General features: G+C 49.5%; 3 protein-coding genes and 1 long non-coding RNA gene across 10 annotated transcripts in view; 2 read left to right on the top strand and 2 right to left on the bottom strand.

Annotated features, from left to right (window-relative positions):
* The window catches only part of MCM3AP (minichromosome maintenance complex component 3 associated protein), a 102,110-nt gene extending 92,759 nt beyond the window's left edge, over positions 1-9,351 (bottom strand). For 2 of the 3 annotated variants that reach the window (XM_073306987.1, XM_073306989.1), the window contains exon 1: positions 2,412-2,477. The gene's annotated coding sequence lies outside the window, so the exon portion shown is untranslated. Of the gene's footprint in view, positions 1-2,411; positions 2,478-9,203 lie in introns of those variants that run through there. The other variant, XM_073306988.1, reaches the window with a different exon arrangement.
* YBEY (ybeY metalloendoribonuclease) lies at positions 2,467-17,381 on the top strand. 3 transcript variants are annotated; one of them, XR_012154405.1, is made up of 6 exons: positions 2,467-2,548; positions 3,953-4,188; positions 9,239-9,370; positions 13,433-13,526; positions 14,274-14,342; positions 16,888-16,902. XR_012154405.1 is itself a non-coding variant. In XM_073307001.1 (5 exons), exons 2-5 carry the CDS (start codon positions 3,979-3,981, stop codon positions 16,972-16,974), a joined length of 498 nt encoding a protein of 165 aa, XP_073163102.1. In that variant the 5' UTR covers positions 2,468-2,548; positions 3,953-3,978; the 3' UTR covers positions 16,975-17,381. The 3 variants fall into 3 exon arrangements, 2 of the variants coding, with proteins under 2 accessions (XP_073163102.1, XP_073163103.1); XM_073307001.1 differs by lacking the exon at positions 13,433-13,526 and having other exon boundaries at positions 2,468-2,548; positions 16,888-17,381; XM_073307002.1 differs by lacking the exons at positions 2,467-2,548; positions 13,433-13,526 and adding an exon at positions 3,391-3,570 and having other exon boundaries at positions 16,888-17,381.
* LOC140895980 (uncharacterized) lies at positions 10,435-24,677 on the bottom strand. The gene is made up of 3 exons (XR_012154406.1): positions 24,286-24,677; positions 15,974-16,745; positions 10,435-10,549 (listed from the first exon to the last, which is right to left on the bottom strand). It is a non-coding gene; the product is annotated as an uncharacterized lncRNA (long non-coding RNA).
* The window catches only part of POFUT2 (protein O-fucosyltransferase 2), a 28,733-nt gene continuing 26,225 nt past the window's right edge, over positions 23,591-26,098 (top strand). Inside the window, exons 1-2 of one of the 3 annotated variants that reach the window (XM_073306991.1) lie at positions 23,591-23,813; positions 24,558-24,808. In XM_073306991.1, coding sequence (XP_073163092.1) covers positions 23,662-23,813; positions 24,558-24,808 — 403 coding nt within the window. In that variant the 5' untranslated portion in view covers positions 23,591-23,661. The remainder of the gene's footprint in view (positions 23,814-24,557; positions 24,809-26,098) is intronic. The other 2 variants (XM_073306993.1, XM_073306992.1) reach the window with 2 other exon arrangements.

Here is a 26,098-nt window from a genome sequence, read left to right as displayed (position 1 = left end):
GCCGGGGAATGGGGGCAGGGGGCGGTGCCCAGAGGCGGGGGGCCGGGGAATGGGGGGCAGGGGGCGGTGCCCAGAGGCGGGGGGCCGAGGAACGGGGGGCAGGGGGCGGTGCCCAGAGGCGGGGGCCGGGGAACGGGGGGCAGGGGGCGGTGCCCAGAGGCGGGGGGCCGGGGAATGGGGGGCAGGGGGCGGTGCCCAGAGGCGGGGGGCCGGGGAACGGGGGGCAGGGGGCGGTGCCCAGAGGCGGGGGGCCGGGAATGGGGGGCAGGGGGCGGTGCCCAGAGGCGGGGGGCAGAGGAACGGGGGGCGGCAGGGGGCGGTGCCCAGAGGCGGGGGGCCGGGAATGGGGGGCAGGGGGCGGTGCCCAGAGGCGGGGGGCCGGGGAATGGGGGGGCAGGGGGCGGTGCCCAGAGGCGGGGGCAGAGGAACGGGGGGCGGCGGGGGGCGGTGCCCAGAGGCGGGGGGCCGAGGAACGGGGGGCAGGGGGCGGTGCCCAGAGGCGGGGGCCGGGGAATGGGGGGCAGGGGGCGGTGCCCAGAGGCGGGGGGCCGAGGAACGGGGGGCAGGGGCGGTGCCCAGAGGCGGGGGCCGGGGAATGGGGGGCAGGGGGCGGTGCCCAGAGGCGGGGGGCCGGGGAACGGGGGGCAGGGGGCGGTGCCCAGAGGCGGGGGGCCGGGGAATGGGGGCGGCAGGGGGCGGTGCCCAGAGGCGGGGGGCCGGGAATGGGGGGCAGGGGGCGGTGCCCAGAGGCGGGGGGCCGGGGAATGGGGGCAGGGGGCGGTGCCCAGAGGCGGGGGGCCGGGGAACGGGGGGCAGGGGGCGGTGCCCAGAGGCGGGGGGCCGGGGAATGGGGGGCAGGGGGCGGTGCCCAGAGGCGGGGGGCCGGGGAATGGGGGGCAGGGGGCGGTGCCCAGAGGCGGGGGGCCGGGGAATGGGGGCAGGGGCGGTGCCCAGAGGCGGGGGGCCGGGGGAACGGGGGGCAGGGGGCGGTGCCCAGAGGCGGGGGGCCGGGGAATGGGGGGCAGGGGGCGGTGCCCAGAGGCGGGGGGCCGGGGAATGGGGGGCAGGGGGCGGTGCCCAGAGGCGGGGGGCAGAGGAACGGGGGGCGGCAGGGGGCGGTGCCCAGAGGCGGGGGCCGGGGAATGGGGGGCAGGGGGCGGTGCCCAGAGGCGGGGGGCAGAGGAACGGGGGGCGGCAGGGGGCGGTGCCAGAGGCGGGGGGCCGGGGAATGGGGGGCAGGGGGCGGTGCCCAGAGGCGGGGGGCCGGGGAATGGGGGGCAGGGGGCGGTGCCCAGAGGCGGGGGGCCGGGGAATGGGGGGCAGGGGGCGGTGCCCAGAGGCGGGGGGCAGAGGAACGGGGGGCGGCGGGGGGCGGTGCCCAGAGGCGGGGGGCCGAGGAACGGGGGGCAGGGGGCGGTGCCCAGAGGCGGGGGGCCGGGGAATGGGGGGCAGGGGGCGGTGCCCAGAGGCGGGGGCCGAGGAACGGGGGGCAGGGGGCGGTGCCCAGAGGCGGGGGCCGGGGAATGGGGGGCAGGGGCGGTGCCCAGAGGCGGGGGGCCGGGGGGCAGGGGGCGGTGCCCAGAGGCGGGGGGCCGGGGAATGGGGGGCGGCAGGGGGCGGTGCCCAGAGGCGGGGGGCCGGGGAATGGGGGGCAGGGGGCGGTGCCCAGAGGCGGGGGGCCGGGGAATGGGGGGCAGGGGGCGGTGCCCAGAGGCGGGGGGCCGGGGAACGGGGGGCAGGGGGCGGTGCCCAGAGGCGGGGGGGCCGGGGAATGGGGGGCAGGGGGCGGTGCCCAGAGGCGGGGGGCCGGGGAATGGGGGGCAGGGGGCGGTGCCCAGAGGCGGGGGGCCGGGGAATGGGGGGCAGGGGGCGGTGCCCAGAGGCGGGGGGCCGGGGAACGGGGGGCAGGGGGCGGTGCCCAGAGGCGGGGGGCCGGGGAACGGGGGGCAGGGGCGGTGCCCAGAGGCGGGGGGCCGGGGAATGGGGGGCAGGGGGCGGTGCCCAGAGGCGGGGGGCCGGGGAATGGGGGGCAGGGGGCGGTGCCCAGAGGCGGGGGGCAGAGGAACGGGGGGCGGCAGGGGGCGGTGCCCAGAGGCGGGGGGCCGGGGAATGGGGGGCAGGGGGCGGTGCCCAGAGGCGGGGGGCAGAGGAACGGGGGGCGGCAGGGGGCGGTGCCCAGAGGCGGGGGGCAGAGGAACGGGGGGCGGCAGGGGGCGGTGCCCAGAGGCGGGGGGCCGGGGAATGGGGGGCAGGGGGCGGTGCCCAGAGGCGGGGGGCCGGGGAATGGGGGGCAGGGGGCGGTGCCCAGAGGCGGGGGGCCGGGGAATGGGGGGCCGGGGAACGGGGGTCGCGGGGGGCCGGGTCGGGCGCTGAGGGGGTCGCCGGGCCGCTCCCCCCCGCCCCCATCTCACCAGAGCGGGTCACCGGCAGAGCCGCCGCCGCCATCGCCGTGCGGGGGGGGGACGGGACGTCTCCTCCGCGCATGCGCACCAGCCGGGCGGGGCCGGGACGCGCCCGTTTCCGGTTCGTGCCGCTCGGTTCCGGCCCGGTGAGCGCGAGCGGCGGGGGGGGTTTGGCGCCTCTTTTCCCGGCCCGGGGCCGCGCCGTGCAGGGAGCGGGCGGGGAAGGGGCGGCCCCGGGCGGGTGTCTGCGACCCCCCCGCACCCCGCGGAGCGTCCCAGAGCGCGGGGCGGCCCCGCCTCGCTCCCCGCGTCAGCCCCCGGCCAGCGCCCCCCCGACAGCGCCCCCCCGACACTGCTCCCCCCCTGGCCAGCGCCCCCCCCGACCAGCGCCCCCCGACACTGCTCCCCCCCTGGCCAGCGCCCCCCCGACACTGCCCCCCCCGACAGCGCCCCCCGACACACCCCCTCTAGACAGCGCCCCCCAGACACTGCCCCCCCAGACACTGCCCCCCCTGGCCAGCGCCCCCCCGACAGTGCCCCCCTGGCCAGCACCCCCCCGACACTGCTCCCCCCGACAGTGCCCCCCCGACAGCGCCCCCCGACACACCCCCTCTAGACAGCGCCCCCCAGACACTGCCCCCCCCCGGCCAGCGCCCCCCGACACACCCCCTCTAGACAGCGCCCCCCAGACACTGCCCCCCGGCGAGTGCCCCCCGACACACCCCCTCTAGACAGCGCGCCCCCCAGACAATCCCAGACAGCGCCCCCCAGACAGCGCGCCCCCACAGACAGTGTGCCCCCCAGACAATCCCAGACAGCATGCCCCCCCAGACAGCGCGCCCCCACAGACAGCGTGCCCCCCAGACAATCCCAGACAGCGCGCCCCCCCAGACAGCGCGCCCCCCCAGACAGCGCGCCCCCACAGACAATCCCAGACATTGCCCCCCCAGACATTGCCCCCCCAGACAGTGTGCCCCACACACACTCCTAGACAGCGCCCCCCCAGACAGCGCCCCACAGACAGTGCCCCCCCAGACAGCACCCCACACACAGCGCCCCACAGGAGGCCTCGCTCTGTCCCGCGGACCTGGGGGCCCCGTGGGTGAGAGCCGTGTAACCCTGCACAGGTTATGCAGGTCAAGCCCGGCCTGAAGGGCCCACCTCTAAGGTGAGAGGGTTGTTTCAGCCTCCAGGCATATGCGCCAGCATATTTGCTGAGATTGCCAACCTGCGGTGACTCTGCCTGCTAGCTTTAACTTATCTAATGCAGGCAATGGAACAGACGCAGGCTGGCTATTGATAGGACTGATTTGTTCTAGATTTGAAATGGTAAGGGGATTGGATGGTTCAGAGGATTGACAATAGGCTATATAGGCTGTTTTTTTGGTCTAAATCAAAGCAGCTGGCTTCTAAAATTATCTGTTTTACCCTCCACCATATCTTTGTCTACACTTTCCCAGATTCTAAAGCAACAATAGTGTCTCATAGCTGCTACTGGATTATTAGTTTCTACCACTGCCTAATATTCATTTTTTAAAATTAATTTGCAGGGCCCCCTTGAATAGTTTCTAATGAGATGAGTTTAGTCATTCGAAATCTGCAGAAAGTCATCCCCCTCAGGCGAATCCCACTTCGCAGAAGAATAGAAATCCTTCAGAAGATTTTGCACGTGCAGCAGTTCGACCTGGGCATTATCTGCGTTAGTAACAGAAACATTCAACTTCTCAATAGCACCTACAGGCAACAAAATGTCCCCACCGATGTGCTTTCCTTCCCTTTTCATGAGGTAAAATTGTTTTTTTGGTTTTTTTTTTTCCTTTCTTCTGCTTTCCACAGCGACTTTCTTGGTCTGCCAGACACAACTGACTTCTTTGCAAGCCATTAGAGAAAACACCGTAACCCTTATTAAATAAATCCTAAAGTAATTTGATATCCTATTTCATTGCAGTGGCTCTCTGTGATGATACACTAGGACATAGTGGTGCTTCAGGGGATCCCAGACATTTTGTGGAACTTGATGGTGATTTGGGACCTGTTTCAGGGCTCTCAGAGGGTATTGTCTTTGAGAACATCTTCAGCAATCCTCATTAGCTGTTTTATATGTTCTTCCTTGCATGGCACCATAAATGCATGAAAACAGAGCCATGAGTAAAGTTATACATACGTATAGGGCCTGTTCCCCAGCATTTCAGGAATTCTACTACCACAAGGCAGCTGGCAGCAGTTAACGTGCCACTGCTGGGAAGCTGAGAGTGGACAACGGGATGGTTCACTTAATGAGTACCTGTTCTGTTTACTCCCTCTGAAGCACTTGGCACTGGCCACTTTTGGCAGACAGGATGCTGTGTCAGATGGACCATTGGTCTGACCCAGTAGGGCCATTCTTATGTTCCTGCTTTTTTCCCTTTTTTTGGTCAGTGTTGTTTAAATCTTCAAAGTAACCAGTAGGGAGTTTGATTATTTAAATTAGGTAACTTGTTGATAATATCTAAATGTCTTTCTGTTGCTCTCTTATGGAAGGAAGGCAGTCAAGATTTAAAAGAAAAAATGTACAGGCTCACACATTCGGCTACCATCAGGTACGAGGTATAGGAAGAGAAGGCATTGGAAATATAACTTTTCCATCAAATGTACATGTTTAAACACTTTGGGATCCCATTTGATTTCTGCTGACATGAGAACAGTATAATTGCTCACCTAGGTTCATAGGAGTGGCCAAAATATTTCCTAGGTAAACAATAATTAGCTAAGTTTCAGAGTAACAGCCGTGTTAGTCTGTCTTCGCAAAAAGAAAAGGAGGACTTGTGGCGCCTTAGAGACTAACCCATTTATTTGAGCATGAGCTTTCGTGAGCTACAGCTCACTTCATCGGATGCATACCGTGGAAACTGCAGAAGACATTATATACACAGAGACCATGAAACAATACCTCCTCCCACCCCACTCTCCTGCTGGTAATAGCTTATCTAAAGTGATCATCAAGTTGGGCCATTTCCAGCACAAATCCAGGTTTTCTCACCCTCCAGCCCCCCACACACAAACTCACTCTCCTGCTGGTAATAGCCCATCCAAAGTGACCACTCTCTTTAAAATGTGTATGATAATCAAGGTGGACCATTTCCAGCACAAATCCAGGTTTTCTCACCCCCCCCCACCCCCCTCCAAAAACCACACACACAAACTCACTCTCCTGCTGGTAATAGCTTATCCAGAGTGACCACTCTCCTCGCAATGTGTATGAAAATCAAGGTGGGCCATTTCCAGCACAAATACAGGTTTTCTCACAACCTGGATTTGTGCTGGAAATGGCCCACCTTGATTATCATGCACATTGTAGGGAGAGTGGTCGCTTTGGATAGGCTATTACCAGCAGGAGAGTGAGTTTTTGTGTGTGTGTTTTTTTTTTAAAAAAAGCAGGTGGGGGAGGGGTGAGAAAACCTGGGTTTGTGCTGGAAATGGCCCACCTTGATTTTCATACACATTGTGAGGAGAGTGGTCACTTTGGATAAGCTATTACCAGCAGGAGAGTGAGTTTGTGTGTGTGGTTTTTGGAGGGGGGTGGGGGGGTGAGAAAACCTGGATTTGTGCTGGAAATGGCCCACCTTGATTATCATGCACATTTTAAAGAGAGTGGTCACTTTGGATGGGCTATTACCAGCAGGAGAGTGAGTTGGGGGAGGGGGAGGCGGAGGGTGAGAAAACTTGGATTTGTGCTGGAAATGGCCCAACTTGATGATCACTTTAGATAAGCTATTACCAGCAGGTGAGTGGGGTGGGAGGAGGTATTGTTTCATGGTCTCTGTGTATATAATGTCTTCTGCAGTTTCCACGGTATGCATCCGATGAAGTGAGCTGTAGCTCACGAAAGCTCATGCTCAAATAAATGGGTTAGTCTCTAAGGCGCCACAAGTCCTCCTTTTCTTTTTGCGAAGACAGACTAACACGGCTGCTACTCTGAAACCCAGGAGTAGAGTTCATCACAACACACTGCCTGTAGATCCAGGTTAGGACAGAGTGGGGCACACAGGATGGCTGGGGTCACAGGCGGGGCTTCAGAATGGCTAGCGGTGGGGACAGACTGAAGCATGGGCTCAGGAGCTAGTGAGGTGACGGGACCCACACAGAAATGAGGAGGTTGGTTAAACAAAAATTGAAAGGTCCAGCACCAAAAGTAAAATCCCTGCAAACTGCACAGAAACTTAAAGACACCAGAATAGAGGCTCAACTTAAATGTATACCCCAAATTAAAAAACATAGTAAGAGAACCAAAAAAGAGCCACCGTGGCTAAGCAACAAAGTAAAAGAAGCAGTGAGAGGCAAAAAAGGCATCCTTTAAAAAGTGGAAGTTAAATTCTAGTGAGGAAAATAGAAAGGAGCAGAAACTCTGGCAAATGAAGTGTAAAAATATAATTAGGAAAGCCAACAAAGAATTTGAAGTACAGCCAGCCAAAGACTCAGAAAGTAATAGCAAAAAAAAATTTAAGTATATCAAAAGCAGGAGGCCTGCTAAACAACCAGTGTGGCTGCGGTTGAGGAAGTAAGGGAGATTCCAAAACCTGAGCCATTCTTTTTAGGTGACAGATCTGAGGAACTGTCCCAGATTGAGGTGTCATTAGAGGAGGTTTTGGAACAAATTGATAAACTAAACAGTAATAAGTCACCAGGAGCAGATGGTATTCACCCAAGAGTTCTAAAGGAACTCAAATGTGAAATTGCAGAACTACTAACTGTCATCTGTAACCTATCATTTAAATCAGCTTCTGAACCAGATGACTGGAGGATAACTAATGTGACGCCAATTTTTAAAAAGGTCTCCAGAGGTGATCCCTGCAATTACAGGCCTCAGAGGCCTGTAAGCCTGACTTCAGTACCAGGCAAACTGGTTGAAACTGTAATAAAGAACAATGTTGTCAGACATATAGATGAACATAATTTGAGGAAGAGTCAACATGGTTTTAGTAAAGGGAAAACATGCCTCACCAATCTGCTAAAATTCTTTGAGGGGGTCAACAAGCATGTGGAATAAGGAGATCCAGTGGATATAGTGTATTTAGATTTTCAGAAAGCCTTTGACAAGATCCCTCACCAAAGGCTCTTAAGCAAAGTAAGCTGCTACGGGATAAGAGGGAAGGTGCTCTCATGGATTGGTAACTGGTTAAAAGAAAGGAAACAAAGGGCAGGAATAAATGGTCAGTTTTCAGAATGGAGAGAGGTAAATAGTGGTGTCCCCCAGAGTCAGTACTGGGCCCAGTCCTATTCAACATATTCATAAGTGAACTGGAAAAAGGGGTAAACAGTGAGGTGGCAAAATTTGCAGATGATACAAAATGACTAAAGATAGTTAAGTATAAAGCAGACTTCAAAGAGCTACAAAGGATCTCTCAAAACTAGGTGATTGGGCAACAAAATGCCAGATGGAATTCAATGTTGATAAATGCAAAATAATGTACATTGGAAAGCATAATCCCAACTATACATATAAAATGATGGGGTCTAAATTTGCTGTTACCACTCAAGAAAGAGATCTTGGAGTCATTGTGGATAGTTCTCTGAAAACATCCACTCAATGTGCAGCGGCAGTCAAAATAGTGAACAGAATGTTGGGCATCATTAAGAAAGGGATAGATAATAAGACAGAAAATATCATATTGCTTCTATATAAATCCATGGTACACCCACATCTTGAATACTGTGTGCAGATATGGTCACCCCATCTCAAAAAAGATATATTGGAATTGGAAAAGGTTCAGAAAAGGGCAACAAAAATGATTAGGGGTATGGAACGGCTTTCATATGGGGAGAGATTAATAAAACTGGGACTTTTCAGCTTGGAAAAGAGACAACTAAGGGGGATATGATAGAGATCTATAAAATCATGACTGGTGTAGAGGAAGTAAATAAGGAAGTGTTATTTACTCCTCATAACACAAGAACTAGGGGTCACCAATTAAATTAATAGGCAGCAGGTTTAAAACAAAAGGAAGTATTTCTTTACACCACACACAGTCAACCTGTGTAACTACTTGCCAGAGGATGTTGTGAAGGCCAAGATGCTAACAAGATTCAAAAAAGAGCTAGATAAATTCATGGAGGATAGGTCACTCAATGGCTATTAGCCAGGATGGGCAGGGATGGTGTCCCTAGCCTCTGTTTGCCAGAAGCTGGGAATGGATCACTTGATGATTACCTGTTCTGTTCATTTCCTCTGGGGCACCTGGCATTGGCCACTATTGGAAGACAAGATACTGGGCTAGATGGACCTTTGGTCTGACCCAGTATGGCTGTTCTTATGTTTGACACATAAAATATGCAGAATTTTGAAATATTGTGTGCAGAATTTTTAATTTTTTGGTGCAGAATTCCCCCGGGAGTAACACCGCTATTTTATTAGCGTGCTATTGCAAGTCCCACTAGTCCAAGTCTGTCAACCTGGGCTAGGAGGCTTGGTGCCACGGGCTGTGTCAGCCTACCCTAAGCAAGTCCAGGACATGTGTAAATTTTACACTAGGTGCTGGACCTATACATGTTGCCTGACACTGCACATAGCAAATCTTTCACAGCTAGTGATTCATCCTTTGGATCATACAGTCAAATCCAAGTCCCTTTCTGTCATTTTCCAGTTACTGTCCTAATGGAAGTTAAAGAGCCCCTAGCTAATTTCCTCTGTCAGTAAAAAGCCTTTAGTGTCTAAGGTTCCATTTGCATGAACCACCATTGCTGTATCAGTGCCTAGCTCATTACTTTGTAACAACTTTGGGAAGCCTTGAGGATGAAAAGTACTCTGTATAACCAGATTCTCACCTATGTTAACTTTTGGAAGGGCTTCTGTATTTCAGAATCTGAAAGCAGGTGAGCTGCCTCGGCCGAGTCTTCGAGACGAATACAATCTTGGTGATGTTTTCCTAGGAGTAGAGTATATCTATCAGCAGTGCCAAGAAAATGGGGAGGATTACTACAGCATTCTTACAGTAAGTGTTTGCTTACTAATACAGATTTCTCCTCACAGACTCGATTTAGGAACCACGGCTGAAACAATACTAATATTCACTGTTGGGGGGGATTTTTTGCCAGTTTATGGACATTGCAAAGATTCATCTACAGAAAAATATTCTGAATCCCAAACCTATAATGTAAAGGAATTTAAATTTATGTTCTCCATGTAAGCATGAAGTCATGCTAAAACACATTTCCAATTGCAGTCTTTTCTTAAATGTGGCTAGGATGTCTCTGGTAACTGTGTTCAGTGCTGTTACAACTTTGGAGGAAAGACTGAGTGGTAGAATAATACTTTTGTGAATAACCAAAGGATCAGTTGAACTTAAGTCAAGAAAACTTACAAGTGATGAATAAAATCAGGAGAATGTCACCTCGGCTACCTTGAGGGCTGGGAATTAATCTGCAGTGAGGGGTAGTTGTGGGGAATTAAGACAGTTTAGGAGCTATACTCTATAGATTCACTGTAGAGGCTAAGCAGCAAGCAGGTCTCATCAACTGTCTAACAGCAGAAACTGCTCACACGAAGGAGCAGAAGCAACGCAGCTGCCATAACTTACCTAGGAGCGGTTGCTTCTCTGTCTGAGCTGAATTAAAGTAACTTCCATCAACAGCAGAGGTTCTGCTTTACTTAATGTGGTTCTCTTTGTCCATATAAGGGTTATTTTTAAATACAATAGAACAAGAAAACATAACTCTGAAAAACTAGGAAAGTAATGGGAGCTAAGCATCTCTAGATATTAGCTGTGGAATAAGATGGGCTCAGAGGTGACTTGACCTCTTAGTCTGGTCTGGATCACTTGGCAAACTGGGCACAGACAAACAATATGTGTTGTATAAAGCTAAACGTAAATATATATATCAAGGAACAAAGAATGTAGGTTACACTTATGCAGTGGAGGACTCTATCTTGGGAAGCAGTGACTCTGAAAAAGATAGGGGGTTTGAGTGGATAATCATCTGAACATGAGCTCCCAGTGTGCCACTGGCAAAAAGGACTAATGTAATCCTTGGACACATAAATAAAGGTATCTCGAGTAGGAGTCAAGAAGTTATTTTACCTGTCTATTTGGTACTTGTGCAATCGCTGCTGGAACATTCTGTCCAGTTCTGGTGTTCACAATTCAAGGAAGATGTTGGTAAATTGGAGAAGACTGAGAAAAGAGCCACAAGAATGATTAAAGATCAGAAAACCTGCCTTATAGAGATGGACTCAAGGAGCTCAATCCGTTTATCTTAACAAAGTGAAGAGAAATTTTGTTAGTAGAGAGCTCTATAATCTAATGGACAAAAGCATAACAAGATCCAGCGACTGGAAGCTGAAACTAGAGAAATGCCAGCTGGAAAAAAGGTGCATATTTGGCTTACAGCAACTTAACATTAGATATAGTGCATCACTTGACATTCAGTCTTGATTTAGAGTTGTGTTTAAAGAGATGCTGTACCTCAACCAAAAACTTATGGACTTGGTTTGGGAATTATTGGGTGAAATTCTATAGCCTATTATACAGGTCAGACTAGGTGATCTTAATGGTAACTTCTGGCAATAAAATCATGGATATGGAATTCAGGGACTTAGCAAGATACTTTTAAAAATAAGTTTGATCCACCTTTTAAACATAAGTTTCAGAGTAGCAACCGTGTTAGTCTGTATTCACAAAAAGAAAAGGAGTACATGTGGCACCTTAGAGACTAATAAATTTATTTGAGCATAAGCTTTCGTGAGCTACAGCTCACTTTATCAGATGCATGGAAATCCGATGAAGTGAGCTGTAGCTCACGAAAGCTTATGCTCAAATAAATTTGTTAGTCTCTAAGATGCCACAAATCCTCCTTTTCTTTTAAACATAGAGTGTCATGGCTTTCAGTCCCTGCTGCGGGTCCCCATGTTGGTCTTGCGGTCTAAGGCCTTGTCTACACTGCAGAGTTTTGTCAGCAAAAGGCAGCTTTTAGAGGCAAAACAGTGGAGGTGTACATACTGCAATGCCATTTTTGATGACAAAGCTGCCCCTTTTTAGCGACAAAATAAAACCACCTCAATGAGAGGCATAAAGTTTTTTGCGGCAAACTTAAAGCGACAAAGTATCAGTGTAGACCGGTGGTGGGCAACCTGCAGCCCGTCAGGGTAATCCTCTGGCGGGTCACAAGACAATTTGTTTATGTTGACCATCTGCAGCTCCCAGTGGCCGCGGTTCGCCGTTCCCGCCAGTGGAATCTGTGGGAAGCAGTGGCCAGCACGTCACGTGCCCTGCCACTGCCACTCATTAAATTGCCATAACTAGCCTCTCCCAGTATCTCACAATGCCTACCGTGACCACTCTGCTCACTGTTTTGAACTCTGCTACCCTGCATTGCTGATACACAGGCATGTGCCTCTAACCCTTTTCAAAGCTCTGGGAAGTTCCAGTTTTGTTCAACATCTTTAATAATGACCTGGATGATGGGATGGATTGCACCCTCAGCAACTTGGCAGATGACACTAAGCTGGGGGGAGAGGTAGATACGATGGAGGGTAGGGATAGGGTCCAGAGAGACCTAGACAAATTGGAGAATTAGGCCAAAAGAAATCTGATGAGGTTCCACAAGGACAAGTGCAGAGTCCTGCACTTAAGACGGAAGAATCCCATGCCCTACTACAGGCTGGGGACCGACTGGCCAAGCAGCAGTTCTGCAGAAAAAGACCTAGGGGTTACAGTGGATGAGAAGCTGGATATGAGTTGACAGTGTGCCCTTGTTGCCAAGAAAGCTAATGGCATTTTGGGCTGTATTAGTAGGGGCATTGCTAGCAGATCAAGGGACATGATCATTCACCTCTATTCGGCACTGGTGAGGCTTCATCTGGAGTATTGTGTCCAGTTTTGGTCCCCACACTACAAGAAGGATGTGGAAAAATTGGAAAACATCCAGCGGAGGGCAACAAAAATGATTAGGGGACTGGAACACATGACTTATGAGGAGAGGCTGAGGGAACTGGGATTGTTTAGTCTGCAGAAGAGAAGAGTGAGGGGGGGATTTGATTGCAGCCTTCAATTACCTGAAGGGGGGTTCCAAAGAGGATGGAGCTCGGCTGTTCTCAGAGGTGGCAGGTGACAGAACAAGGAGCAATGGTCTCAAGTTGCAGTGGGGGAGGTCTAGGTTGGATATTAGGGAATACTATTTCACTAAGAGGGTGGTGAAGCACTGGAATGGGTTACCTAGGGAGGTGGTGGAATCTCCATCCTTAGAGGTTTTTAAGGCCCGGCTGAAAAAGCCCTGACTGGGATGATTTAGTTGGTGTTGGTCCTGCCATGAGCAGGGGGTTGATCTAGATGATCTCCTGAGGTCTCTTCCAAACCTAATATTCTATGCCACTCAGCTCAGGCAGCAAAGACAGCAAAGAGCAAATCATTAACATGGAATGCTGTTCTCTTCCACACTATGAACACAGAGACAGGCAGGGGTGGGTGGGGGTGTGGGTGTCCCTCCCTCCCTCTCTCGCCCCCCCGCCCCCCGCCTTGGTTGCTTCTGGCGGCTGCCTGAACTTAGAGACAGCAAGCCGGCACACTCACTCTCCCCCAACACACACACTCTGTTTCCCTCACACACTTCAGTTGAAAAGCTGCTGGCAATCTCAGAGGGTGCCCACAGAACGATGGGATTGAGAAACCTGCATCATGTGACGCTGTACCTGCCCCATGAGGAATTGCAAACCCTTCCCAAAGAACCCTGTGGTCAGTTGCATAGTGGGATAGCTACCCACAATGCACAGCTCTCTGTCTATGCAAGAGCTGCTAATGTGGATGCACTCTGCCAACACAAGGAGCATAGTGTGGACATGAAATAGCGGTTTAATTAAAACAGCATTACTTTTGCCAACAAAACTCTGTAGTGTAGACATAAGCCTTAAACTTTCTGATCTCTTCAAAATTGTTTTTTATTTACTGTTTCATCTCTGTTTTGGGGAGAGAAAAAGGGTGAGCTTTGCCCCAAAGAGGAAAGGGATGCTGAAGGCAAGAATGCTTCTTCATTGAAACCTATTCTTATGTACCTTCATGCAGCTCCTACCAGGGAACCTAAATTTGATTTACTGAAGTCCTAGAACAATTCCCTCCCTTGTCCCCAAGGTTCTGAGTGCCCACAGTTCTAATCGAGGTGAGTGGGAGCTGTATTATTCAGTGCCTCTGAAAATTACCACAGATCCACTGGTGCCATAAGGGGCATAGTTCCATTTGAAATTAGTGGAGTTGCTGAGACTGATAACTTTTGAAGATTAGAGCAGGAGATGGGGTTGTGTTCCCAGTGACCCATCGGGTTATTTTGATTAGCAGCAGATGTATTTTCTTGGACATGACCATAGATAAAGATATTTTACCATTTGAAAATGTCCTTTTTGGGGACAAGAGGTTGAAGATAAACTTGTGGCTGACTTGTCAGAGGAGGCTATTATTACAAACACTTTCCTCTGGAATTTCTGTTTTCTTTTGGTTGGTGACTTTAGATATTACCTGTTCTTGTACTTTTTGGAGTATTAACTGGTTTTCCTCTGAAGGTTTCCCAAAAGCAATAGAATATATACAGCTGACAACATGTGAGAAAGCTAGACTATATTCATACGATTAAAGTTAGTCATTCTTGCTGTTTTTCTGCTCTTGCCCCCTCTTCCCATCTCAGTCCAAGGTATGCAAGGACCATGTGCATTAGACTATTGATCTTCATGTACTGTCTAGTAAAAGTAGTTAAAAGTGCCACAAGTACTCCTTAACTCTATTATTGTCACTTTCTTTGTGAAGAACTGTGCTAAATATTGCAAGACCGCACCTACATACTACAGTGATGCACACATGAATAAATGTTTAGAGATCTGTAAAATACTAAAACCATTTTTGTTTCCTTGGACAGGTGACTGCAGCTCATGGGCTGTGCCATTTGCTGGGATACCGGCACAACACAGAAGCGGAGTGGGAGCAGGTAAAAGGATGTCCTTACCTAAGCTGAGATAGATGTATTAAGAATGCCCGAAGTACACTAGTGATGGTACATCAAATTCAAAACCTTATTGTAAATGCAGAGACATTTTCCTGACTCTTCACACATATTGTAGTATAACCTTCTAATCCTGATGCTCTCAGGGGCACTTTGCAACCAGTCATTCATACATACATTCAAACCATGAAAGTAACAATGCAAAGTTCTAATAGTGCCTTTCATCTTAGAGAATCCTCAAGAACTACATCTGTGTTTAAAAGGGTAGTGGGTTCAAAAACAGGGCTTAGTATGGACACTTTCAACTTTAACTGTGGAGACACAACTGTGCCTCTATGGGGCAGGAATCTGCACAGCAGCCATATAACACTGCAAGGCTACAATACTTTAGAAAAAGAAGTGGTTTAAAAAAATATCTAATTGACACTGTAGTGGGAATTTTAGGAAATAATGCTGTGCAATTATGTTTAGCCGTCCATCAGAGCATCTCAAAAGTGTTATCCTAATTTTACAGATGTAAAAACAGACAAAGAGTTTTAACTATTTGTGCAAGTTCACACAGAAGACTACTTAGAATAGAGAACAGAACCTAGTATGACAAAGTTAGTGGGGGGAGGGATAGCTCAGTGGTTTGAGCATTGGCCTGCTAAACCCAAGGTTGTGAGTTCAATCCTTGAGGGGGCCATTTAGGGATCTGGGGCAAAAACTGGGGACTGGGCCTGCTTTGAGCAGGGGGTTGGACTAGATGACCGCCTGAGGTCCCTTCCAACCCTGATATTCTATGAAAGTCAGGCCAGATGGCTGCAAGAGGGTGTGGGAAGGCAGATATGTAAGCTCTAGAATGTTAAAAGTCCTCTGCCCTATCAGCTGAGAAGGAGTTACCTCAGGTCATTTAGGAACACCTGAATCCAATTAAGGGCTGCCTGAAACCTTTTAAAGCCACTCCCCTGTTGAGAGAAAGCAGGAGGACACATGCTGGCAGGCAGTTACTAAGCTAGTGACAGCAAGGAAATGAGCATCTCCAGGAGCAGAGACTGTGCTCCTTCCCATACAGAAAAGACAAGCCTGAGCACCTGCCAGGGAAGGACTGATTCCCCAGGGCAAACCACAGGATGATACCCCACCCCAACAAGGAGATGGGGGAAAGTATCTCCCTTTGTATTAGTGTCTAGTGAAATAGTTCCTTCTGTTTGTTGGAGGAACACCCCTTAGACCTCCCTGAGGCCTACCCAGAAAATACGGCCGAAGGAACACAGAAGGGGGAAGACAAAGACTGCCCCCAGTGTGGCAGATGGGTTGATTTACCCCATGCCCCTCTCGCCAAAAGGAGAAGTGCTGGGGCTGGTGAGACGAAGGTGCCTTGCCACACGAGGTATGCCAGGTTTCCTGTTCTGTTAACTGGAATATGTATAGTACCTCCCATAAGCAGGTGTAATAAATCACATTGGAATCTTGCCAGAACATCAGGATTAACACCTTTTTCTTGTGGAAAAAGCCTTATGAGCTGTTTAATAACCCATCTAATCAGGGCCTGCTTTTTCCATCTTTTTTGAAAATTGGGACCTCCAACAGCCCAATGCCCTAACTCCAGTTTGGGGGATTAGTTGGATACTTACTCAGAGGGAAGAATCGTCTCTTGCAGCAGAAATAGCCACCATTGCCTGGATTTCCTTTGGTTTCAAATAAGATGACTGACCAGGCTCAACCTAGCTTAGTTTGTGAGAGATGACAAGATCATAGGCAGAAGTTGCATGCCTGCAGGCATATCTCCAGTTTTCTTAATGAACCATAGGTAAATGTGACTGCAATCAGTGGGAACTAAGGACAGTCAGCATCTCACAAGGGTACTGTGTATCTGGAAGGACTGAGCACTAAAAGTGCTTTGAAATCCTTGCATGAAAGGGTCTGTGTAAGAGCCCAGTCCTGTAAATGCTTATCCATGTGAATCTCTGTGTGCTCATGTGCGATGTCTTATTGAGTTCATAGGTAACATTTCTCATGTAAGCAAGTATTTAAAAGGAAAGGCATGATGCAGTTTTAGTGCCCATTCTTGTAAAGTGCAGTTCTGGTCAGAAATGTGACTGTAAATACGGTATAGTGGGTTCTGGATTTATGATGTCTCACTGATTCTGTATCAAATGTGTGGGTGGATGTCCGGCAAAGACATGGTTTCCTGACTGCCAGCTCTGCAGACTCAGATTGGGCTCTTTTCTTCTCACTTGGTCATCACAGTACTTATTTGCTGCTGGTGAAATTGTCCAACGTGACACCTGTGCAACTCAGTTGCATGAAGAGAATCCCGCTGACTTCATCTTAACTGTATTGGCTCAGCGGTTACTTTTGTCCATAACTCGTCTGTTATGACTTTGAATTCACACACGGCCAGATCTGTTGAGTAAGAAGTTGCCATTTTTACATCGTTTATTTTGTGGATTAGAACAGCATTTTAAAGTCTATTGCTTAAAATTATAAAGAATGTACATGAAGGGAAAATGAGCATTCTTATTGAGTTTTTTCCCCACCCTTATAGATGTATCAGAAGGAAAAACAAATTCTTGAGGAGCTAAATGGAATCACTGGTGCAAACCTCCAGCCACTGACTAAAAACCATTTCTGATCACGTCACAAGAAAAAGAAAGAGGACCCAGAAAAATAAATCCTCATTCTACTGAGAAGAAACCAAGTAGCATGGATACAACTAACTTAAATGAATCACTGTTAATACTTAACAGGCATCTATGTTAACTTCATATAGTGTCAACAGAATATCTTGCATTGTAGTGTGTAATAAAATTCAGCCAAACAGTTTCTCTCAAGCAGAGTGCAGTTGTATATGTAACTTGTAACCAGTAATAGATTCCAATATCAAACAATACAAACGTATGTTGAAGTATCTACTGGAGACCCATAGAAGCAGTTGAAAACTACAGTGACTTACTCCTTTATACTGCTGTCCTATCTTTAGTGGGAAAGAGGGTAGAAAAGTGGAATCAGAGTTTCAATTAATTAAATTGTTCAAATATAGTCCTGTGTCCAATATCTGAAGTTGGCTTTGAAAAAGACTTAAGATGAGAAAGATGCTACCCAGAGAGTCTTCCTTTGAGGTTGGTGTATCCATATAAAAGTAGCAGTGATTTAAATCATTTCGTGCATGAGTTGCTGTAGAGCGCCACAAAAAATTTTTCTTCTTGACCTCAGGTAAGTGTGTTAACTCAGTTAGGGCCAAAATCTTATCTTATTCAAAGTAAAAAGCACCTAGCATCTGTATCTGTAAGTAGTCCCACGGCCTTCAATAGGACTATTTATGAAATAATGTCCTCGTTAACAGGACTAAGGTGTCACCGTCTGGTCCTAATTTTGCGGGAAGTAGTACTGTAGTACTGTTCATCCACTCCTTTTGAATATTTATTTTTCACAGTTATAAAATTTCTCCTACTAACTTGCACCTGGGAATGTGTCTCTATCTGCATGTATCAAATCTTAGCTCTGGACACTTTCAAAGTGTACTCATGGACCCTCCTATGGAATAATGTGTTGCCCATCTGGACCCTGTTTAGAATAATATAACTGTCTTACACACAATGGGAAATGTTTAAAAAAATATGGTGTACGTAACACACATGCTTAAGCATGCCATGAGGGGACTGTTACATCTGTGTCCAACCATTGTCTTGATTGTACCCTGAAGGGGGTTGTGTGTAATCTCTGCTGAAGCTAAGAACTAGCTGATTGTCATAGTTATTGTGAGATGTTTGTACGGGTAAAAGTTTGAGAGCTATGGAACGTACAGAATATTATGTTCCAAATCTGTTTGGAGTGAAACCAATCACCTGAGCTGACACAATCAACATAAGAACACTGAGCATCCCTAGAGCCAGCCTACATTTAGTGTCTGGGGAAGATGCAACCTTGAGCATACTCAAGGAAAAATGAACCCCAGGAGAGTTCTGAGAAGAGGGGGCCTCTTAGGCTATTGTCCCTTAGTCCATGACTGTATCAGAGCAGAAGAAATGGCCCAAGTGGCTATCTATTACAGGAGGGAATGCTCTGTCAGCAGGGATGTGTCTCTCATGAACAGTAGACCTCAGCTTTCTGGGCTGGACAAGCATGAGAAGGATTAACCATTGGGTGATAAATACTTTATTGGCCTGGACAGTAACTTATTAAGTACAGGCTCTAGTTTGCATCTTAAAGGTTTTTTTTTTTTTCCGGTAACCTTATGTTTCCAAATCCTCTTACTTGCCTTTATTTTGAATCTTAATCTTAAACACAGACACGAAATTAAAGTTTTAACAGAGTGCCTTGTGCTAAGGAGAATGTTGAACTGAGATAAAAGTGGTGAACTGGGGTACACTATGTCCATGGAGGTAAGGGATTGGGGAGCATTGCAGGTGTCCAGAAGATAGGTGTAACACAGCAGGGTGTGTAAATTTTCTATCCAGAGGGGAAGAGGAGAGCTCGGGGAGCCTGGAGCAGCTATGTTGCCCGTCAACAGTGGTTGGGGAGAGTTTCCTCTGCTGGACCACAGACAGGGCTCTCTCCTGCTGTGAGGTAGTGATTCACCCCAGCCAGCTCGGGTAGCCCTGAAAACTGTCAGTGTACATTTCTAAAATAAAAGCCACTTGAAGTGACCTTCCTTTACTGTTGGGCACTGAAAAACAGTTGCTCTCTGTAGGCTGTAGCTTCAAAAATATTCCACACACCCCCTTCCCCCCGAGGAAACTAAAATTTCTTCTAGTGCTGTTGTTTATTCTGGGGTAAGCATGTGGAAGCCTCATTCAGGATTGGGCTCCTACTGTGCTAGGGGCTGGAGAAACACAGATGGCATGGACCCTGCCCTAAAGAGCTTACAGAGAGCTCTGTGCAGGCACTGCAGTCTGCATGTACATGAGCAACTGGCAGGATCAGCATCTAAGGAGCAGTCTACACTAACCTTTGTATTGTTAACTTCCTTACAGCAAGAACCATGTTCAAACACACTTCATTAGAAAGCTACTAATGCTGTTTCTGATCCATGGAGAGAGACTCTCAGGCCAAACTGCAAGTTGTTCCACCTGGGCAAAACTCAGTGCCCGTGTAGATTTCAATAGGCACAAGAGTCCTTGTGCATAGAACATCTTGCAGAATCAGTGCCTTTCCAAATAGTTTTTTTAGGCTTTTTATTTATCCTACTTCATCAGTATTGAATTCATCTGAATTAACAGTATTTCACAATCAGTTGTCTTTTCCTCTTTATACAGGAGGTAAGAAAAGTGTATACCTGCCCTTTGTTTCCTATCTTTCAACCAGTTACCAGTCCATGAGAGCACCTTCCCTCTTATCCAGTGGCAGCTTACGTTGCGTAAGAACCTTTGGTGAGGGACTTTGTCAAAGGCTTTCTGAAAATCTAAGTACACTATATCTACTAGATCCCCCTTGTCCATATGCTTGTTGACCCTCTCAAAGAATTCTAGTAGATTGGTGAGGCATGTCTTCCCTTTACAAAAACACTGTTGACTCTTCCCCAACTAATTATGTTAATCTATTTGTCTGACAATTTTGTTCTTTACTATAGTTTCAACCAGTTTGCCTGGTACTGAAGTCAGGCTTACCGGCCTGTAATTGCCAGGGTCACCTCTGGAGCCCTTTTTTAAAAGGGCGTCACATTAGCTATCCTCCAGTCACTTGGTACAGAAGCTGATTTAAATAATAGGTTACAAACTACACATAGTTGGTTTGCAATTCCACATCTGAGTTCCTTCAGAACTCTTGGGTGAATATCATCTGGTCCTGGTGACTTATTACTGTTTATCAATTTGTTCCAAAACCTCCTCTAATGACACCTCAATCTGGGACAGTTCCTCAGATTTGTCCCCTAAAAAGAATGGCTCAGGTTTGGGAATCTCCCTCACATCCTTAGCAGTGAAGACCGAGGGAAAGAATTCATTTAGTTTTTTCCACAATGGCCTTATTGTCCTTCAGCATCTCCATCGTCCAGGGGCCCCACTGGTTGTTTAGTAGGCTTTCTGCTTCTGATATATTTAAAAAATTTTTTTGCTATTACTTTTTGAGTCTTTGGCTAGCTTTTCTTCAAATTGTTTTTTGGCCTTCCTAACTATATTTTTACACTTCATTTAACAGAGTTTCTGCTCCTTTCTATTTTCCTCACTAGGATTTAACTTCCACTTTTTAAAGGATGCCTTTTTGCCTTTGTCTTTTACTTTGTTGTTTAGCCACGGTGGCACATATTTTGTTCTCTTAAAACGTTTGTTAATTTGGGGTAAACATTTAAGTTGAGCCTCTATTATGGTGTCTTTTAAAAGTTTCCATGCAGCTTGCAAGGATTTCACTTTTGGTACTGTACCTTTTAATTTCTGTTTAGCTAACTTCCTCATTTTTGTGTAGTCCCCCTTTCTGAAATTAAATGCTATCATGCTGGGCTGCTGTGGAGTTTTCCCTGCCACAGGGATGTTAAATTTAATTATATTATGGTCACTATTACCAAGTGGTCCAGCTATATTTACCTCTTGGACCAGATCCTGTGCTCCACTTAGGACTAAATCTGGGGTTCTCTGGGGTTGGGACCCCTCAAGGGGTTGCGAGGTGATTACATGGGGGGGTCGTGAGCTATCAGCCTCCACCCCAAACCCCAGTTTGCTTCCAGCATTTATAATGGTGTTAAATATATTAAAAAGTGCTTTTAATTTATAAGGGGGGGGGTCACACTCAGGGGCTTGCTATGTGAAAGGGGTCACCAGTACAAAAGTTTGAGAACCACTGGACTAAATCAAGAATTGCCTCTCCTTTTGTGGGTTCTAGGACTAGCTGCTCCAAGAAGTAGTTATTTAAGGTGCCAAGAAACTTTGTCTCTGCATCCCGTCCTGAGGTGACATGCACCCAGTCAATATGGGGAAGTTGAAATCCCCCATTATTATTGAATTTTGTATTTTTATAGCCTCTGTAATCTCCCTGAGCATTTCATTGTCACTATCACCATCCTGGTCAGGTGGTCAGTAGTATACCCCTACTACTATATTATTATTCGAGCATGGAATCACTATCCATAGAGATTCTATGATACAGTTTGGTTCATTTAAGATTTTTACTTCATTTGATTCTACGCTTTCTTTCACATATAGTGCATGACGTGTTCTGTCCTTCAGATATATTCTGTGCCCTGGTGTTACTATGTGCTATTGATTATCCTCATTCCACCAAGTTTCTGTGATGTCTATTATATCAATATCCTCATTTAATATGAGGCACTCTAGTTCAGCCACATTATTTAGACTTCTAGCATTTGTGTATAAGCACTTGAAAATCTGTCTCTTTGTAGGTGTCTGACATTACATCATGTAATTGAATGGGACTCTTTTTCATTTGACTGTTTCTCATCTATCATACCCGTATTTTATTATCTTCCATTCTGTCCGATTTATAAGGATATAGAGAATCTCCATTAATAGATCCTCCCCTAAGGGATGTCTCTGTCCGAACCACGTGCTCCTCTGCACCTATTGGCTTTCCCTCAGCCCTTAGTTTAAAAACTGCTCTACGACCTTTTTAGTGTTAAGTGCCAGCAATCTGGTTCCATTTTGGTTTAGGTGGAGCCCATCCTTCCTGTATAGGCTCCTCCTTTCCCAAAAGTTTCCCCAGTTCCTAATAAATCTAAACCCCTCCTGCCTACATCATTGTCTCATCCACGCATTGAGACCCTGTGGTTCTGCCTATCTAGCTGGCCCTGCACGTGGAACTGGAAGCATTTCAGAGAATGAGACCATGGAGGTCCTGGACTTCAATCTCTTACCTAACAGCCCAAATTTGGCCACTAGGACCTCTCTCCTATCCTTCCCTATGTCACTGGTACCTACATGTACCACGACCACCCATTCCTCCCCAGCACTACACATAAGTCTGTCTAGATGTCTCGAGAGATCCGCAACCTTCGCACCAGGCAGGCAAGTCACCATGCAGTTCGCCTGGTCATCGCAAACCCAGCGATCTCTTTCTAATGATCGAATCCCCCATAACTATTACCTGTCTCTTCCTAATAACTGGAGTTCCCTCCCCCAGAGAGGTATGGAACTCTTGCCATAGTAACTTTCTTTTCTTTTAAAATAAATCTTAGATTTAGTTAATAAGAATTGACTATAAGTGTGTTTTGGGGTAAGTTCGGAAATATTCATTGCTCTAGTTGGTAATGTGTTTGATCTCTTGGGGCTGGTAAAACTTTATATATGGTGAGTAGATTTTAAGTAACCTTCACTATATAGACTTGGCTGTCTGGGTGGGGGCCAAAGGCTGGATTGCTTGAAGGGAACCATATTTTGGCTTCTTGGTAACCAGTAACTTATTGGAAAATCTGTTTTGTAACTGGCTTGGTGAATCTAATTATGAGAAACATACTTTAAAAACAAACAAAAGGAAGTATTTCTTCACACAACGCACAGTCAACCTGTGGAACTCCTTGCCAGAGGATGTTATGAAAGCCAAGACCATAATAGGGTTCAAAAAAGAACTAGATGCATTCATGGAGGATAGGTCCTATTAGCCAGGATGAGCAGGGATGGTGGCCCTAGCCTCTGTCTGCCAGAAGCCGGGAATGGGCGACAGGGGACGGATCACTTGAGGATTCCCTGTTCTGTTCATTCCCTCTGGGGCACCTGGCCCTGGCAGAAGACAGGATACTGGGCTAGATGGAGGCTTGGTCTGACCCCGTAGGGCCCTTCTTAATATACCACCGGTCTGGGGAGTGTGGGCCCTGGTTGGCATTCTCCGTATAGCCCCTCCAAGGAGCCAGGTCCCGCAGTACCCAGCATTCTACATAATACTTGCCCGCCGCTGTCCTTTCCAGGCCTATGGTGTAGGCCGGGGCCAGCAAACCTGCTCCCTTTTATTACCCCGGCCCGGCCCGGCCCGGCCCGGCCTGGCGGCGAAGGCTGGACAGGAAGGCTCCCCGGGGGCTGATCCCCTTGCCCCGGGGCGGCGGGGACCGGGCCGTTTTAACCACAAGGGACCAGGCGCCGCGGGCAGGTGCTTTGGGGGGCTGGAGCCCTGCCGGGGGGCGGCAAACAGGACCCGCCGCCCCCGCCCATCGCGCCCCCAAGCGCCCCGCGGCCTCCGGGGCTCTTCCCTAGGGAGCAGAACCCGCCCGCCGCCCCCGGTACTCCGGGCAGGCCCAGCGAGGGGGGCAGGCCCCGGTCTCCCCGGCGGAAGGGCAGGGGGCGGGGGCCGCTCAGCGCCGGGCAAGCGGCCCCGGCCCGGCCAGCTCCCCGCGGGGCCCGGAGCCCGCCCCTCCGAGCGAGCCGCGGATCTCGGCCCGGAGATGGCGGCTGGGCGCCCCGGCCGCCTCCTGCTCCTGCTGGGCCTGGCCGCCGCGCTCTGCCCCCCGCGGGCCGCCCAGCCGCCCCCCGCCGCCTTCCGGGCCGGGCACGGCGCCGCCTCGCTCCCCGCCGCCGCCGCCGCCGCCCGCCGCCGGTGAGGAGCGTGTGGGGCGCGGCCTGGCTGGAGCCCCGGGGCCTGGCTGGAGCCCCGGGGCCTGGCTGGGCCCCGCCGCCGCCGCTGCGGGGAGGACCCGGGGGGCCGGGCCGGGCCGCTGACCCCGAGCCGCTGCGGGCGCCTCAGCCGCGAAGGCCGCGCCCGCAGGTGCCGGGTTCGGAGGCCGGCGGCGGGTTGGCGGCGGCCGCGTTGGGGCTGCGAGAGGCGGCCGGGGCCGGGCCGGGCCGGGGCCGGGCCGGGTTCTGTGGCCCGAGCCAGGCCGGGGCCGCCGTGCGCGGGGCCGGGATGCCGGCGGCTGTGGCGGGGGAGACCCGACGCCTGGCCGCCCCCCGTTTCAGCCGCCCTGTCACCGGCCCGCCTGGGGCCGCAGAGCCGGCTCCGGGCTCTTTGCTGCACAGAGCCTCGCGGCAAATGCCCCCGTGAATATTTTCCTCCGCGTTTGGGCGCTTGCCTTGCTCGTGGCCCAGCGCCGTGCTGTCCAGCTCTGATCCAGCTTAGTTAACGGCCCCAGGTTCCTTGCTGCCTTCCTGAAGTGACCTGATGACATTTTGACCTTGTTTCAGCGTATTGCAGCCCTCCTACCCCGTTTTTTGCCCTCCCGTAAGGAGTCATAAGAGAGACATTGGGAGCCTAGTAAAGTGATTCCAAATTAGCGACAGATAAATTCTCTCTGTAAATGCTCGAAGCCTCCCAAAAGTGATTCTAGTTTCTCACTTTCTCCAGGTATCTTTTGTATGATGTAAATCCTCCTGAAGGGTTCAATCTACGCAGAGATGTCTATATTCGTGTTGCCTCTCTTCTAAAGACCTTGCTGAAAAGTGAAGCTTGGGTATTGGTCCTGCCTCCTTGGGGACGTCTTTATCACTGGCAGAGTCCTGACATTCATCAGGTCCGAATCCCTTGGTCTGAGTTCTTTGATCTTCCAAGCCTCAATAAAAACATCCCTGTTATTGAGTATGAGCAGTTTCTTGCAGGTAAAGTACATTTATTCTGTCACCTGTGAGGGGTTAATAAATCTTTGATGTGTTTCCTTCACAGGTTTTTCTGTTTATGATATGCATTAGAACAAGGTGTGTAGGGTGGTACTTTTTGTGCTACTCTAAAGAGGAGTTTTGAAGTCTGCTCAATGATTGACCCTGTCCGATGCTTATATTTTACAGTAGGAAAACTTACTTCTAACAAGTTACCATGTGTCATTGCAAAGAAAGATCTCTTTCTGACCCAGCGAGCACTCTTAGTGTGACTGCACTTCTATCAGTTTAGTATCCTCAAGCTAGCCACTATGAAACTAATCTGAGAAATGAGAAGCAAATTTGAATTAAACAAGAGCACCTGTGTTATATAGAGTATAGGGCCAAGGAAGGCCGGAGGGAAGAAAACGGACACTCTCGTTATCATCTCATTCAGAAGTGGTGACTTTCAAGAGCCACCATATGTTCCGAACCTGATTTTCCTCTCTAAAGTGTAACTACAGAGAAGCTCGTATGACCAAAACAGGTCATTGTGTGTGTGTGTTCTGATTTACACTGGGGACCAGAACAATGGCTAGGTAGGTGGTTCGGGTTGAAGCGAGCGCAAAGGGGTGCTGTGTGCTCCTGCCCGAGGTATTTGTAAAACATGAAAATATCTTGTGCTTTCATTCACTTTAAGTGAAATTGACTCCATCTGCCTAAATCCCAGGTGATCCTGTTCTGTGTGGAGGGGTTGGTGCAATTCACGCTCTCTTCCCTACTCAGGTTCAGTGCGTTATGCTGCTGTACAAGCCCTCCATTCCCCAAGGGGGAATTTCACCCTTGAAGCTGAAGGGTCTTGGTCTTTCCAAGTGGCATAGAAGAGTTTTGTTTGTTTTGTTCCGATCACCATTGTTATTAAGGATGGCTTTCTAAGGTATACTGGAACAAGCATATTTTCATTTCAGTCCACTAGATGTGCTTTGGTTGACAGTGATGGGAAGTGTTAGAGCTTGAGCATTGATTGTTGTAAGGTCAGAGTGTACCCGATAGATGTAGTTAGGGGTGATGACACCGAGGCAAAAGTGTAATAACTTTATGCTATAATGAAACTGATTGGACTCTTACTTCATGTAGGCATTACCTGAATAAAACCTCTCAGGTGGTTTTCTCCACCGTGGCACAAAGTGTACAATAGATCCTCAGTCCCACCACATAACTTGCCTTTGAATTTTTGTGCTATTTTCTAGACACTAGTGTTGTTTTAATGTGATTTCAGTAAAAGTCACAGTGTTCATGGGTTTTAACTTTTGT

This window comes from Lepidochelys kempii, chromosome 11 (assembly GCF_965140265.1).
Source record: "Lepidochelys kempii isolate rLepKem1 chromosome 11, rLepKem1.hap2, whole genome shotgun sequence".
In the NCBI taxonomy this organism is placed as follows: Eukaryota; Metazoa; Chordata; order Testudines; family Cheloniidae; genus Lepidochelys; species Lepidochelys kempii.
Note: the sequence above shows the minus strand (reverse complement) of the source record. Positions and strands in the feature narration are given on the sequence as shown.